This window comes from Lingula anatina, chromosome 3, assembly GCF_051362555.1.
Source record: "Lingula anatina isolate TDL-2025a chromosome 3, LinAna3.0, whole genome shotgun sequence".
Classification (NCBI taxonomy): Eukaryota; Metazoa; Brachiopoda; class Lingulata; order Lingulida; family Lingulidae; genus Lingula; species Lingula anatina.
In genome coordinates, this window is record NC_141769.1 from 9867324 (window position 1) to 9882554 (window position 15231).

General features: G+C 37.9%; 2 protein-coding genes across 3 annotated transcripts; both read left to right on the plus strand.

Annotated features, from left to right (window-relative positions):
• The first annotated feature begins 1310 nt into the window (after positions 1–1310).
• Positions 1311–8355, plus strand: LOC106173558 (endoplasmic reticulum membrane protein complex subunit 7). Its single transcript, XM_013554726.2, has 4 exons — positions 1311–1564; positions 1815–2070; positions 6538–6618; positions 7148–8355. Exons 1-4 carry the CDS (start codon positions 1341–1343, stop codon positions 7286–7288), a joined length of 702 nt encoding a protein of 233 aa, XP_013410180.1. The 5' UTR covers positions 1311–1340; the 3' UTR covers positions 7289–8355.
• Positions 8356–9155: 800 nt separating this feature from the next.
• Positions 9156–14754, plus strand: LOC106173539 (uncharacterized). 2 transcript variants are annotated; one of them, XM_013554696.2, is made up of 2 exons: positions 9156–9438; positions 13275–14754. In XM_013554696.2, exon 2 carries the CDS (start codon positions 13299–13301, stop codon positions 14703–14705), a length of 1407 nt encoding a protein of 468 aa, XP_013410150.2. In that variant the 5' UTR covers positions 9156–9438; positions 13275–13298; the 3' UTR covers positions 14706–14754. The 2 variants fall into 2 exon arrangements, with proteins under 2 accessions (XP_013410150.2, XP_086863746.1); XM_087007620.1 differs by having other exon boundaries at positions 9156–9413.
• Positions 14755–15231: the final 477 nt, after the last annotated feature.

Genomic DNA, 15231 nt, shown 5'->3' on the forward strand with positions numbered 1-15231 from the left:
ATTGAAGACTCCAGAACCTCGTCGTCGTTATAATATTTTGATCAGCACTCTGGTACATTATATGGGGGAATGTGGGACGATTCTGACAGGAGCAAACATGTAGCTCCCTGTGCTCTGGTTAACAATGGGCGTGCTATATGTAGCCTACATATAGAAATTAAGGGAATTAAAAGATTATTACATAGATTTTGGTTAGGGCCGACACAAAGCCTCCAGTGTTTATAACAAATGTATACGATTACAGCTAGACCTATTGTGTATACTGTCTTGGCCTCCTACCTGCAGTTCTATCAAAATGTTGCCCATATGGTGGACAGCCTGTATTTGAGTTGTAACATTTGTGTTAAGTATACACACAAAACAATCTGTTTTAGGCTTTCTTCTTTCATTCTTTTTTTTTTCTTGGAGAGCCCCCCCCCCCCCCCACCACCACCACCACCACCACCACCACACATACACATTTAAAAAACAGTAGAAAAAAAGAAAACAACTTATATATAGACCTATAGACTGTTCTTCATTGTACACTACTGTAGCTACACCCCTTCTTGTCTTTGCATACGAAAAGACGTAAAAAACCAGGACTCACCAACATGTGCCTGATCACGCTCGGCTGCCACCTTGATTAATTACCGGTAATATACCTGTACCTGGCCAAGCTGTATACCACATTAAAAGATTTTACATATAGAACATCACACTACATGCAGTCTATTGTAATTTTTAAACACGATTAAAACCTATTTACTGTTTTATCAAATAATTTATTGTGATTTTATTAAAAAAATAATTAATCCATTATGATGGCTTTTTTTTCTTGCACTGTGTAGACCAGTGTGTTTACAGCATGTATACATCGTACTGTACATGCGTGTGGTTATAAGTTCATCGACCAATCAAGGTAACAGCTTAACGTGTGTACATGCTCAACGTGCTATGGCTTGGGGAATTCACCACCCTTGACTATTGCCCACAAAAAATAATTAAAAGTTCAGATGTAAAGGTTTGCCTCACCACATGCGAATGGCATGGTATGGACACAACCAAGGGTACGTAAAAAGTGATTTAGAGGCAGCTGTAGTATGGTGCTTGTCCTGACCAGTCCTCTCTATGCTGTATCGATGACATGTTTTGATAGAAGTCCACCGCTTATAACATATATATAAGTATTTTCTTTTGTATCCTCTGAGTATCGACGAATAAAAATGAAGATCTAATACACAAAAGGTTGTTTAATTTATGTCTAAATAAAGAAAGCTTAATAGATGAAATCATTTGAATATGATAATTTTTCAAAATTTTCTTTTGGGCCTAAGAGGCACTATATCTTCATTTTCAAGATGGAGGTTTTCGATAGGAGCAGCTGGTCTTCTTATCTGACTTCTTGGTTATATTTATTGGTCGTTACGCTCTTAATTTTGGTCCAATGTTGGGCTGAAGATGTGGTGAATAACCAGAAATTCAAAATTGACGGAAAGGTCACCATCCCCTCAAACGTTGAGCGAGAATGGGTCTCCTCAACCCGTGTGACGGTAGACGGTGGACAGTACATCGGGTTTTTAAAGTAAGCTTTTCAGGCGTGTGTCGAGTCAGTTTGCTTTAAGTGAGTTTGTAGTTTTGATGTTCAGCTTTTAATTGCTGATTTACTGATTTCATTTTTGCACCACTAAGCAAAAAATGTTGACCAGTTTTCACTTTAGCTAATTTTGATAAGCTGCCTATGTACTCAAAACGCAAATAGTCCCTTAGTTAATCCATTATTTCACTGCATTTCAAATAGTGAGAGTATCTGGTGATATGACTTATTTTAATAGGTCTGATGGGACTTTCTCTGTACACCTACCATCTGGTTCCTACGTGTTGGAAGTATTGAACCCAAACCATGTATTTGAACCAGTTAGGGTGGATGTGACATCAAAAGGCAAAATACGTGGAAGGCGGGTAAATAATGTGCAAAGTTCTCAAGTGCAGCAAGTCCCATACCCCTTGAGGTTCAAAGCTAAGGGTAAAGCATCCTACTACATGCCCAGAGAACAATGGAGGGTAACAGATCTCCTGATGAATCCAATGGTAAGGAGATAGGAATGAATCGCCCTAACGGTGCCGTTTGTTCCCCATTCTAAATTTATTTCATTCCTTTGTTATGCTGGGTGGTTTATTTCGCAACGTATCATTGCTTTTAAATTTTATAAATGTTTGTTCAAAGGAAATTGGCACTGAAACATGTTAGTTTGGGTAAGACCAAACTCTGAATTTGAATGAGAGGGATGAACACATGCAAAGAAAAATGATTCTCTATACTATTTTAATAATGTTTTTTTAAATGAAGTGTTAGGTTAGATGGATCCCACAGTCACTGTGGCTTTATTGTACCACCAGCGTTAGCGCTGGCGGTACACATGGTTTCGGTCTCGTCCGGATCGTTCCGCCGGCTCCGCCGGCTCCGCCGGACGGCTACCGTTACCGCTTCTCCTCCTAGACGGTAAGGCCCCCCATACCCATCTCATGGATTTAGGTCACCTATAATCTCAACTCGTTCCACGTAAAATTTGGGCTTTGTCGGTATTGGGGTCTGGGTGTGGCACTCATTGCAATGCACCCTTGTCCAAAAATGGCAAAATTAAATGCTAATTATCTACCCTACGGAAGGAGTTACGGGAAAAATTTCTACAGACGGCTTTCCAAAAGTCATATGTGTAGATTTCAAATATACCCTCGGATTTGACCTTTGACCTTTACTTCAAGGTCAAATGGGCCAAAATTTTCAAAAAAATGAAATTTTTTACGAAAAAAAAATTTTTTGCCCTGTTATTCAGACACCACACAGACTTAACCAATAATATTATTGGAAAGTGTTACCCTTCAGGTCATCTTTCATCTCCGTGAATTTGGGGTCAATCGGTGCATTTTCACAGGAGTAGCGGCCATAAGATACCGAAACTGAAAACTGTCTCTAATTCGGGAACCGTTAATGCTAGAGACCCATTCTTTTTTGCATTTTGTAGAGCATGTAAAGCCCAACACTGAAGGTGGTCTCGGTTTTTTTGTATTCCATACGGTTTTCGAGTTACGCTGTATCAAAAAGTACATATTGGTGGTGAAAGGAAAATGTACGGAAGCCCACTGGTGCCATATGTAGAAAAAAAAATTATCTCGAAATTTCGAGATACTATTTTGAAATTTGAACAAAAAAATTTACCACCAGCGTTAGCGCTGGCGGTACACATGGTTTCGGTCCCGTCCGGTCCGTTCCGCCGGCTCCGCCGCCATGTTACCGTTACCGCTTCTCCTCCTAGACGGTAAGGGCCCCCGTACCCATCTCATGGATTTAGGTCACCTATAATCTCAACTCGTTCCACGTAAAATTTGGGCTTTGTCGGTATTGGGGTCTGGGTGTGGCACTCATTGCAATGCACCCTTGTCTAAAAATGGCAAAATTAAATGCTAATTATCTACCCTACAGAAGGAGTTACGGGAAAAATTTCTATAGACGGCTTTCCAAAAGTCATATGTGTAGATTTCAAATATACCCTCGGATTTGACCTTTGACCTTTACTTCAAGGTCAAATGGGTCAAAATTTTCAAAAAAATGAAATTTTTTACGAAAAAAAATTTTTTTGCCCTGTTATTCAGACGCCACACAGACTTAACCAATAATATTATTGGAAAGTGTTACCCTTCAGGTCATCTTTCATCTCCGTGAATTTGGGGTCAATCGGTGCATTTTCACAGGAGTAGCGGCCATAAGATACCGAAACTGAAAACTGTCTCTAATTCGAGAACCGTTAATGCTAGAGACCCATTCTTTTTGGCATTTTGGAGAGCATGTAAAGCCCAACACTGTAGGTGGTCTCGGTTTTTTTGTATTCCATACGGTTTTCGAGTTACGCTGTATCAGAAAGTACATATTGGTGGTGAAAGGAAAATGTACGGAAGCCGACTGGTGCCATATGTAGAAAAAAAAATTATCTCGAAATTTCGAGATACTATTTTGAAATTTGAACAAAAAAAATTTTTATCTCGAAATTTCGAGATAGCATTTTGAAATTTGAACAAAAAAAAAATTATCTCGAAATTTCGAGATAGCATTTTGATATTTGAGCAAAAAAATTTATCTCGAAATTTCGAGATAGTATTTTGAAATTTGAACAAAAAAAATGCTATCTCGAAATTTCGAGATAATTTTTTTTTTCAACATATGGCACCAGTCGGCTTCCGTAAAAATGTGCAGTACGGTAATGGATAATAAATTTTGAACTCCGGAAAAATAAAACATAATGCTTGGCAAAGCAGACAACTTGTGGTCAAAAATGACATTATTTTATCAAATTTAAACTTCTGCAACTTCAGAGAACCTCCCATTTCAAGAACTTTGACCAAAATGACCTTTTCTTTATTTTAATTAATTTTTTCTGTAGGAAATTTATGGCACATTATGGTAACTCCAAAATTATAACATTTAGTCCCTTATATCTCCAAAACTGGCAGAGATAGGTCCATAGTTACTATTGAAGTTGAATAGGAAGTCATATACTGGCAATCTTACTGTGACCTTGACATTGACCTTTGACCTACTTTTCACCATGAACTGAACTTTGCAAATTTTGCTTCCCTTTTATCTCCAAAACTGGCAGAGATAGGTCCATAGTTACTATTGAAGTTGAATAGGAAGTCATATACTGGCAATCTTACTGTGACCTTGAAATTGACCTTTGACCTACTTATCACCATGAACTGAACTTTGCAAATTTTGCTTCCCTTTTATCTCCAAAACTGGCAGAGATAGGTCCATAGTTACTATTGAACTTGAATAGGAAGTCATATACTGGCAATTTTACTGTGACCTTGAAATTGACCTTTGACCTACTTTTCACCTTGAACTGAACTTTGCAAAATTTGCTTCCCTTTTATCTCCAAAACTGGCAGAGATAGGTCCATAGTTACTATTGAACTTGCATAGGAAGTCATATACTGGCAATTTTACTGTGACCTTGAAATTGACCTTTGACCTTCTTTTCACCATGAACTGAACTTTGCAAATTTTGCTTCCCTTTTATCTCCAAAACTGGCAGAGATAGGTCCATAGTTACTATTGAAGTTGAATAGGAAGTCATATACTGGCAATCTAAATGTGACCTTGAAATTGACCTTTGACCTACTTTTCACCATGAACTGAACTTTGCAAATTTTGCTTCCCTTTTATCTCCAAAACTGGCAGAGATAGGTCCATAGTTACTATTGAAGTTGAATAGGAAGTCATATACTGGCAATCTTACTGTGACCTTGAAATTGACCTTTGACCTACTTATCACCATGAACTGAACTTTGCAAATTTTGCTTCCCTTTTATCTCCAAAACTGGCAGAGATAGGTCCATAGTTACTATTGAACTTGAATAGGAAGTCATATACTGGCAATTTTACTGTGACCTTGAAATTGACCTTTGACCTACTTTTCACCTTGAACTGAACTTTGCAAAATTTGCTTCCCTTTTATCTCCAAAACTGGCAGAGATAGGTCCATAGTTACTATTGAACTTGCACAGGAAGTCATATACTGGCAATTTTACTGTGACCTTGAAATTGACCTTTGACCTTCTTTTCACCATGAACTGAACTTTGCAAATTTTGCTTCCCTTTTATCTCCAAAACTGGCAGAGATAGGTCCATAGTTACTATTGAAGTTGAATAGGAAGTCATATACTGGCAATCTAAATGTGACCTTGAAATTGACCTTTGACCTACTTTTCACCATGAACTGAACTTTGCAAATTTTGCTTCCCTTTTATCTCCAAAACTGGCAGAGATAGGTCCATAGTTACTATTGAAGTTGAATAGGAAGTCATATACTGGCAATCTTACTGTGACCTTGAAATTGACCTTTGACCTACTTTTCACCATGAACTGAACTTTGCAAATTTTGCTTCCCTTTTATCTCCAAAACTGGCAGAGATAGGTCCATAGTTACTATTGAAGTTGGATAGGAAGTCATATACTGGCAATTTACTGTGACCTTGAAATTGACCTTTGACCTACCTTACAATGAACTTAACTTTGATTGCACCATTTTTAGTTATATATATTTTTTGCATATTTTGAAAATTCTTGTTGATTGCATTTTTACAGCTTGTCAAGCACAAGACTGGTGGCTGCACCCCTTATTTTGTGTATGTGGGGGTCTATACGAATGCGCTTGCTCCAGCTGGTGGTACAATATTCGGAGGCGGTATCGCCTCTCTGATCCTCTAGTTTTATCTGGCTTAACACCTTGTTTGACATGTTAAAATGGACTGAGCCTAAAATTACTTTGATGTATTAGTACTGTATTCTTACACATTTTCTTGGTACATGTTAGTTTATAATCAGCTAATGGAGAAGTTAATTCAGAAACCAGATTTAAAGGAATATATGATTGATTTTTATCCAGAAAAAAAGGAATATAGTGGAAGCACTTTCTTATATGTGTCTAGTCCATATATCGTGTTTGTATTATAGCATGTTTTAGTAATCCTGCCTTACTTTTATCATGTCTATTTCAGGTGCTTATGATGGTATTACCTTTGATATTCATAGTAATTCTTCCAAAGTTAGTAAATACAAATGATCCAGAGACACAGAAGGTAAGTGGTTAACATGCGTTGCAAGTAACATTATAGTCATTACTTTCGTAAGTGTCACTGCCATATCTATAGGCCCATTAAAAATTAATTTCAAAGGAAAATTAATGCTTTGATTTATAGGTCAGGCCCGTAGCCGGGGGGGGGGGGGGGGGGGGGGGGGGGTTCGAAAGAACCGCCCCTTTTGCTGGGAAAAGGTCCACTCTTGGTAAAATGTGATCTAGGTACATGAAGTTTTTATGGGAAAAGGTCCACTTTTTCAAAAAAAGAACCTCCCTTTTGAAATTGCAGGCTACAGCCTGTAGGTGCTGTTTGATACAAATATAAATTGTTTGAAAGGTGTATTAAAATTATCTAGAAATAAGAAATTTGTATTAATTGCTGTTGCAGGTTTGTGTTTGTATGTAAAAAGTCAATATTTTTTATATAAAATGGTGCAGTTTATAATGTTTGCTTGATATCGTTTTAGTTTTCATTGTTGCTAATGTGTGAAGTAACTCCTCAAATGTAACTGAGATGTTTCTCTTCGCAGGAAATGGCCAACCAGATGAACTTCTTAAAACCCAATAACCAGCTGCCTGATTTATCAGAAGCATTAGCAGGATTTTTTGGTGGAGGCAGTTCTTCAAAAAAGACTACCAAATCAAAATCAAAGAAACTGAAATCTCAGTGAGATGCTCATACAAGGAACAACTGAATATGCCTGTAGCTGATGCCATTATGAAATGGTATTAGTAGGTGAAAATACCAGTGGATATGAAAATACATTGACCTAAGTCACCTTACAGTAAAAATTACAAGGAAAAGATTCAATATTTATTTATTTAAATTATGGGTCTCCTCTCACAGGTGTGTTGAAATACACCACACCTTGGCCTAAGCATGTAATGTTATAAAGAATGAACACTATTAAATATGAAAGTCAGTTAAATGGTCGAATAAATAACTTTAATGTAAAGTGATGTTCTTATAATTTTGTTACAAATCTTTTTTACAAGTGTCATCATATTTATATTGCAAAGATACATTGTTGCTCACAGTTGTTTCTTTTTTATGCTCCATTTGAAATATAAGTTTAAAATATTTAATGTGATGTAATATTGCAAAACCTTTTAGTCAGTTGAGGTAGGATCTTCCCTCACTGCCTTAGATATTTTTAATGTCCTTGACAGCTTATGTAGGTGATGTAAAAATCATGATTCGTGATATTTTGATATCACCCTTATGAAAAGAAATACAAAATAAGAAGCAGTGAAACATGGCAGTTCTATATAGAACTATGAGAAACTGAATATCACTTTTAAATCCTGTAATAGTTTGACCTGATAATGTAGCTTCATTGTCAAGTATTATTTATAATTGTGAATCTTGTATTTTTTTTTCATTTAAGTCAATTCGTACTAAATCTGAAGTGGTATTTTTTACACTGGATTTTCTCTGACATGGAAACGTTTGACTGCCTCCCTAATGATGTGCTCTGGATGTTGTTTTTTAAATTATTATTATTATTTAGACCAGCATGCCCTTTATTATATAACAAAATTAACTAGGCTGATACAAATGGGAACACTGATAAGCCTCTGTAAACGTGATTTTGTTTTAAAATCTCTTCTTCAGTGTATGATTTCAGAAGATACGGGCCTGTCATAATTTGTTTTTGCCCTAACACAAGATAATACCCTGGTATTTCTATGAAATTTTTTGATACCAAATAAAAGAATAAAATCATGTTTCATTTTATATTTACAGTGGTGGCGTTGATTTCACGGTAAATATTAAAGGGATAATAACTGTTCGTTTTGGGAAAAAATGAATTTTCAATGTGATCATTAAAGAACTGGCAAAATGCCACACGGGGCATTGTTTAGAAATTTAAGGTAAGAGCGTAGATTGTCCTGGGAACAACGAAGGCTGATCGTGGTTGGAGAAATGAAGTACCTACATGTAGATCACTGCTTCATTACTTAAGACCATCTCGGTAGAAACTTTGCTGCATATCGCGTATGAAATGTAATTGTGTTATGTTTTCCTTGCATTCCTTTATATTCCAATAATCTAAGATACAAAAATGTAGAATAACACATATTTGAAATCAATACTAATTCATATTTGAATTAAATTTACCGCGCACGTGATTATGTATGCAAATAACATGCACGAAGATTTTACATTTAACACAGGTTTACGTGATACAGATATTATCGTGGATTCTAGGTCAATCAAATCGCTGGACTGAAATATTCTGGACGTAAATAGCATTTAAAGACATTTTACTGTGCACGTCTGTCTTATGCGATCTAAAGCGATTTAATTAGTTACTATCCAGTTTTGCCCTCTACCTAACTATTATTGTAACTGTAATATTTGGCACGAAGGTGTATCTTAGAATAAATCCCCCAATAGTTATTACAAATATTTATTTGGATTATGCTTTTATTTGTTTCATTTTCGCTTGACCGCCTGTATAATTCATAACATAGGCCACTCCAGCATTCTATATATACAGCTATTTTTAGATCTGACATGACGTACTCTAGCTCACTCATTGAAAAATTGGTAATGCGGCAACAACACTCACAGCGAGTACTGTGGCAACCTGCGTTGCTAACAATACGCCTTTTATGAGAAAAAAGGAGAGTCAGTTGAAAAGGCTATAAAGAATAGCTTGAAAAGAATTGTTACCTCAAGATCTGTGGTATGTTACTGGTAGATCTGCGATCAGGACTACCAGGCGGGTGCTGTTGGCTTGCCAAGTTAGATCACTGTAGGAATGCGAGTGTACACGTTCAGGGAACACTGTAAGTACTGTCGAATACAATGTAGGTAAGTGCAACTGCATAAAACTACCTAAAATCTGATTGAGACCTGTGCTTTTAACACTTCAGCAAGTATTTTCAATGTTAGATTCAGTACCAGTATATTAATTTTCGGTTAAAACGTATAGAAGGCCCCAGGTCAAGTTCGTCATTTTGCTTGACGATACGTCAGACTTGAACCATAAACCGACACTATAAAATTATTTTATCTGCTTGCTGCTTGGTCTTACGCGCGGTATCAGTTACTAGTGTTTATTTGCCGTCCGTCGACATGTTGTAGATGTAGCAAGACGTAATGAATTTTAAAATTGTATATGGAAAAGCCAAGTAACCCACTGGTGGCCCAAGGTGTGCGTGCAGTTAACCCACCCCACCCCTTCCAATACAGAGGGCAATGAGTAGCCACCTCTGTACTAATTTTTATATGTATACTGAAGACAAATAGAAGAGTGATAATAATTCGCTGTCCTCAGAAATTCAGGTGCCTTTTCCTTTATTTTCGATCCCTAAAATTGTTTTCAATGCACAAACACCGAGCGAGACGAGTGAAAATAATTGGCTATTGTAAAACTCTTCTCCACTTCTACGAAGTCGCCATGAATTTGCAGTGAATTTATATTAAGGACATGTCATTCAATACTTAAACAGAACATAAGACATATGAGTATGCCTACACGTGCTATCGCAATCTAGAATTCAGGTTAGACGATCCTAGGTACACGCCCACGGTGAGCACTATAATGACCAGGTTCACATTCCTTTCTATACAGAATTTATAACATAAAAACATGACCGATGGTAGCTGGGTTTGCTCACAGTTTTAACAGTGTACAATGTAGTTCTACGTTTACGTACTAGTAGTAAATGAGCACGAATATTTAATTTAACATCTGAATGCAGCACCTTTTTCGAGTGTTTTTTCTTCGCTTAACAGCCTGTATTGTCTTTGCACTGGCGAATCTAGCATTTTGTTAAGGGGAGGATGGGGGTACATGTACATTTAGGCAAAATGACAAATGATGCGAAGAAAACATAAAGCAGCTGAGGACAATTTTACAATACTATACTTGTTTGTAATGCTCTAGTATGGAAAATGAAAAAAAAAATGGATTTGTCTAGTTTTGCTCGTTATTCAGTTGTTTTGGGAAGGATCAGGGGGTACATGTACCCGTATGCCAGATTTTTGTGAAGTAATTTACTCGTTTTCGACAATTTTTTGGAATGGAAGTTAAGCTGTAGAAATTCGTTTTTATTGAGCCATATTGTCGCTTTATCCCCCCCCACACACACACAAAGTAACTGTTGCAACCAGTCCATGATAATGTATGAGTCAATCACCAAACTTTCACGTGGCGTTACCCACTGATTTCATGTCATGATAGACAGTGAATAATTCATTGATTTAATCAGAGCACCAATCTTATGAAGTATTGATATTAACATGACGGCATTTGTATTTAGAACTCAACACAGAACAACTCCTTGTACTTCCCGCTGGACCGATGTTTGTAGTTTATTCTCACCCATATGCCCAAAACTAACTACCGTTGTGCTTTTTTAAAAATTTTAATGACAAGTAAGAATAGACGATGAATTTTGCCAAATCAGACTGATTAGAAATCAGAGTATATGTATGCAGGGAAAACCGCCCTTCTGTTTGCAAACCTATAGGAATGTGGTTCATCTGCAAAGACCCGAAAAACGTCACTTTAAAGGCACGTGTACTTTAAACTAGGGTGTAATCATTAGTATAGACAAGGTAACAGGGGCGGATCAAGAGATATTTTCAGACAGTCTTCCAAATTATCTTTGTTGATCCATCCTCCATTTTTGACCGTCTTCCGACAGTAAAAATTAGATGCCCATCAATGTAAACTTGAATTCTGGAAGACCCTGAAGACGGCCTCAATCCGCCCCCGAGGTTAGATACGAACTATTTTCGGAGTTTAATTATCGCTTCTGAGCACAAAACCTTCACTGCAAGTATTGATACAAGAACGAAAAAAAAAAAGAATTATGAATTGTATTCTGAAAAATTGTCAAAACTGTGAGACACAGTTCTATGCTGCGTTTGTGCACAATCGATATCTTCAGTTATCTCTTGACTTTAGCTACAGGTTTTGAGCCATCCCAACAACTTTCATGAAAATTCCCTTCCAAACGAAATACATTACTTCGGCGCCAAGTAAAGACATGTTCTAGTTGCAGAACATTACCGGAGGCTACGGTTGACACCTGACACGTGGCTGGGGTCACGGAAGAGATCAGGACTCAGTTGTTACCTGGATCAAGGACGACTTGCCTGGATATAGTACATATATAGCAGGTCCGTTGCCGGTGGGGGGGGGGGGGGGGGGGGGGGGGGGGGGTCGGTTTCGAACCCCCTTTTTGCTGGGAAAAGGCCACCCTCTGGGTAAAATTTTATTGTTTCATGGTAAAAGGCCCAGTTTTTCAGAAAAAGACCCCTTCTTTTGAAATTGCTGGCTACGGGCCTAAATAGCCGGGAGCTTCACATCGTGTATATATTCTAATAGTTGGTTGCTATAAAGCTGTGATTTCGTTTCTTGAGTTCACACTTTATGCTAGACTGAAATGTGAATTGTTGAAATTAATAGTTTATTTTTTTTACCCAAACTGAGAATTTTAGACTGAAACACAGCTTACTTTCTGTACCGACACTAAAATTTAATATAATAGAATGCCTCAGCGTCAAGTATTTACGTAAACATATTTAAACAAATAGCTATTTGTTATGATTAATACCGTAGCATTGGATGTGTTAACAGACAAATGAACGAACTGGTACGTCCCTTTTGTACTGAAGCAATTAATAGCTTAGGCCACACTTTTTTTATTTTTATGGATGACATCCTCTGAGTACCCCAAAATCGGTGCGAGAGGGCGAAAAAAAAAAAAAAAAAACAGTCCAAAAAAAAATACTGCATAAGTAAAGGAATACTGTCAGTACACAGCTGGAAACACGAATCAAACTAACAATATGTCTATATCCATTTTCTCAAAATATTAAAGCATTGCGAATACTTCGTAGAAATGTAAAAAAAAAGTCACAAATAAATATACTTCATATTACCAAATCTATTCAAGGTTATTTCATGCATTTTGTTGGTATAGCAATTAATAAAACAAATATCAAACAAACAGTGTGTCTTTATTTGTATTCTCAGAATATTAAAGCACTTTGAACACTTCACAGAAATGTTTAAAAAATGATGCAAAGATATGCTTAATACTACCAAATCTATTAAAGGTCATTTCGGACGATGCTATTTTGTCTACTTCGACTCACACGCAGCAGCCAAACTGTCAGGTGGCCTGTCCGACCTTCAGCACACCAAATACCTCGACGCCCTTGTGGACCCATTTTTCGCTACAGAAAACCTGGTATGTGCTGCTTTGTACAGAATGTCACAGAAAGTTTTCGGGCGATAATCGCTGGCTGCCGCCAGCCTTTCGCATAATTGTAAAAAGGTGATATCTCCATGCCCAATATCAATGGCATACCAATCCAAAACGACGGCGCCCGTTCTCTTTATGACTTTTATTGTAGTGTAATTTGAAAGTAATCCTACAGATGAATTTGACGGCAAAGCGGCCACATTTGCACGTGGCGATAATATGCATGCGCAGAAAGCTCATTTCCTGGCAAATTCAATAACGACGTTTGCGACAACCGACTTCGGGGGCTGGGGGGGGGGGATTTTTTTTTTCGGAGAACGGGCAAAAATCGGTGCGCGCGCAGGATGTCATCCATAAAAATAAAAAAGTGTGGCCTAACCACAGTTATTTGATTTGGTATCTTATAACCGTTCTTATATATTACAGAGAGATTGCATCCAGGTTTTACAAATGGGCTGTGGAAGTAGCAGCAGATTAATACAGGTAGCGCCCATCCAACAGACACCGGATCAAGGTGAAACGACTTATTACAAGGCTGCTAATATACACCGAAACAGTTCACCGTTCGACCATTCACGTCAACAGAATCAGTATCAACAATATCAGCAACATCATCATCATAATCAAAATGAATACCAGCATTATCAGCCGCAGCAAATGCACCAACATTTTCCACCGTCGTACCAAGAGGTTCAACAACAGCATCAACAACAGGCGCTATTAACCTACCAGCCGTACCAACAACAAATACAGCAACAGCAGCAAAGTCATCGAAAGCAAGTCCAACAACAGCAGCAAGTGCAACATCAACAGCATGGGAATCAAGACCAACAACAGCGGCAAATGCGATATCCGCAACTGCCAACACAACAAGCAACAATGACAGACGAAAACGAAAGCTTCAACGCTGTCACATACTGTACCGCAAAGGACGTTCTGGAACGGAACACGGAGACAGGTGCCGTTGTTTGGGGTATTTACAAAAAGAAAATATATAATATCCCTGGAGTGATGCAGTATTTTCGCCCTCAGATGCGAGATGCTGTGAACAATATGATGCCCAGCAGCCGGAGGTACATCTACGCTGTCAATGCCCAGTATTACACTGGTCAGTTAGGTAATTTTATGACGCATCTTTTACAGTATGGTATCCCAAAAGAATCCATTCAAGAAGTCATAGATAATTTTTGCGTTGGCTATTTAAAAATACCAACTGCTGCTGAGTTCGAAACGGAATACAAAAAGGAAATATATGCTATGATCAATAGGCTGAACGAAGACAGTGGAGCCTCGCAGACGGAGAAAGATTTGCTTCTTGTTTGTAAACGTACGCTGCAACTTCTTGGTAATGGAGAGTCTATAGCCATCACAGGGATTGATCCGAATGGCAAAGCTTTTCCCCTGCCTGACGACTTCGGGTACTTCAGTCCAGAATGCTTACGAGAATGGTGTTGGAATGATTCGTACGAACCCTTTGAAACCTCGGAGGAGCCATGGTATGCTTATGAGAAAGCTGACGATCCTCTTCCCGAGCTTTTAGGCTCAACGGAAGTGTATTGTGCCTGGTTAAATGACTGGGAACCTTTTGATTTTGAAATAGAAGGAGAAGCAGCATGGGAGATTCTTCCCACGAACGTTATTCAAAATGATGAACTCACACCGGAGCAAATTGAAATTATCAAATTTCGTGAGCAGCGATCAGATTTGACGGATCCAGTTCGTATGGCTAACCGCCGAAAGAGGCTCGCAAAGTATTTTATGGAGAAATATAATTGGGATGAATCCCACTTAAAGCCGTATGAAGGGTGGGCAGAACGACTCCAAGACAACGAAAATATGTTAGCTGAATTATCTTAGCTGTTAAGATGATAACCAAATTTAATTTTTAAATATAGATATATATTCATTTTAATGACTTTCTTTCCTTCTTTTTTATCGATATTTTATACTTGTCTGGTGGCCATTTTTCTTGTATACTTTTAAACGCAATAGACGGAAAAGTTGCCTGTAAAACCCTCAAAGCGAATATTCCGCTCTAGAGGGGCTTCGCCGAAGCATTCCCAACAGGTAAATCTCTTATTACAAACGGCCCGCTTCGGAGGAAGCTCCATTAGACCCCCTCCCCTGAAGGACCCCACGGCCGTAAAACAGGAAGAACCTTCACCATTGTTACTTATTCACCATTTTTTAAGTTCAAAGCGAATCCAACTTGGGCACACGGGTCATTCATTGTACCGAGTACCCATTATGAATTTTCACATATACTGTATATAAGTAAATGTACTGTATATAAGTAAATGCATAAATAAATGACCTGTAAGATGATCATTGGCAACACGGTTGCCAAAGCAACGGGAGAGTGCTACATTCTCTATAAGGAAGA

Coding starts and splice junctions, on each gene's coding strand:
- LOC106173558 (XM_013554726.2), top strand. CDS start 1,341: ATGGAGGTTTTCGATAGGAGCAGCTGGTCTTCTTATCTGACTTCTTGG. Junction 1,565..1,814: donor CAGTACATCGGGTTTTTAAA/GTAAGCTTTTCA, acceptor TTATTTTAATAG/GTCTGATGGGACTTTCTCTG. Junction 2,071..6,537: donor ATCTCCTGATGAATCCAATG/GTAAGGAGATAG, acceptor TGTCTATTTCAG/GTGCTTATGATGGTATTACC.
- LOC106173539 (XM_013554696.2), top strand. CDS start 13,299: ATGGGCTGTGGAAGTAGCAGCAGATTAATACAGGTAGCGCCCATCCAA.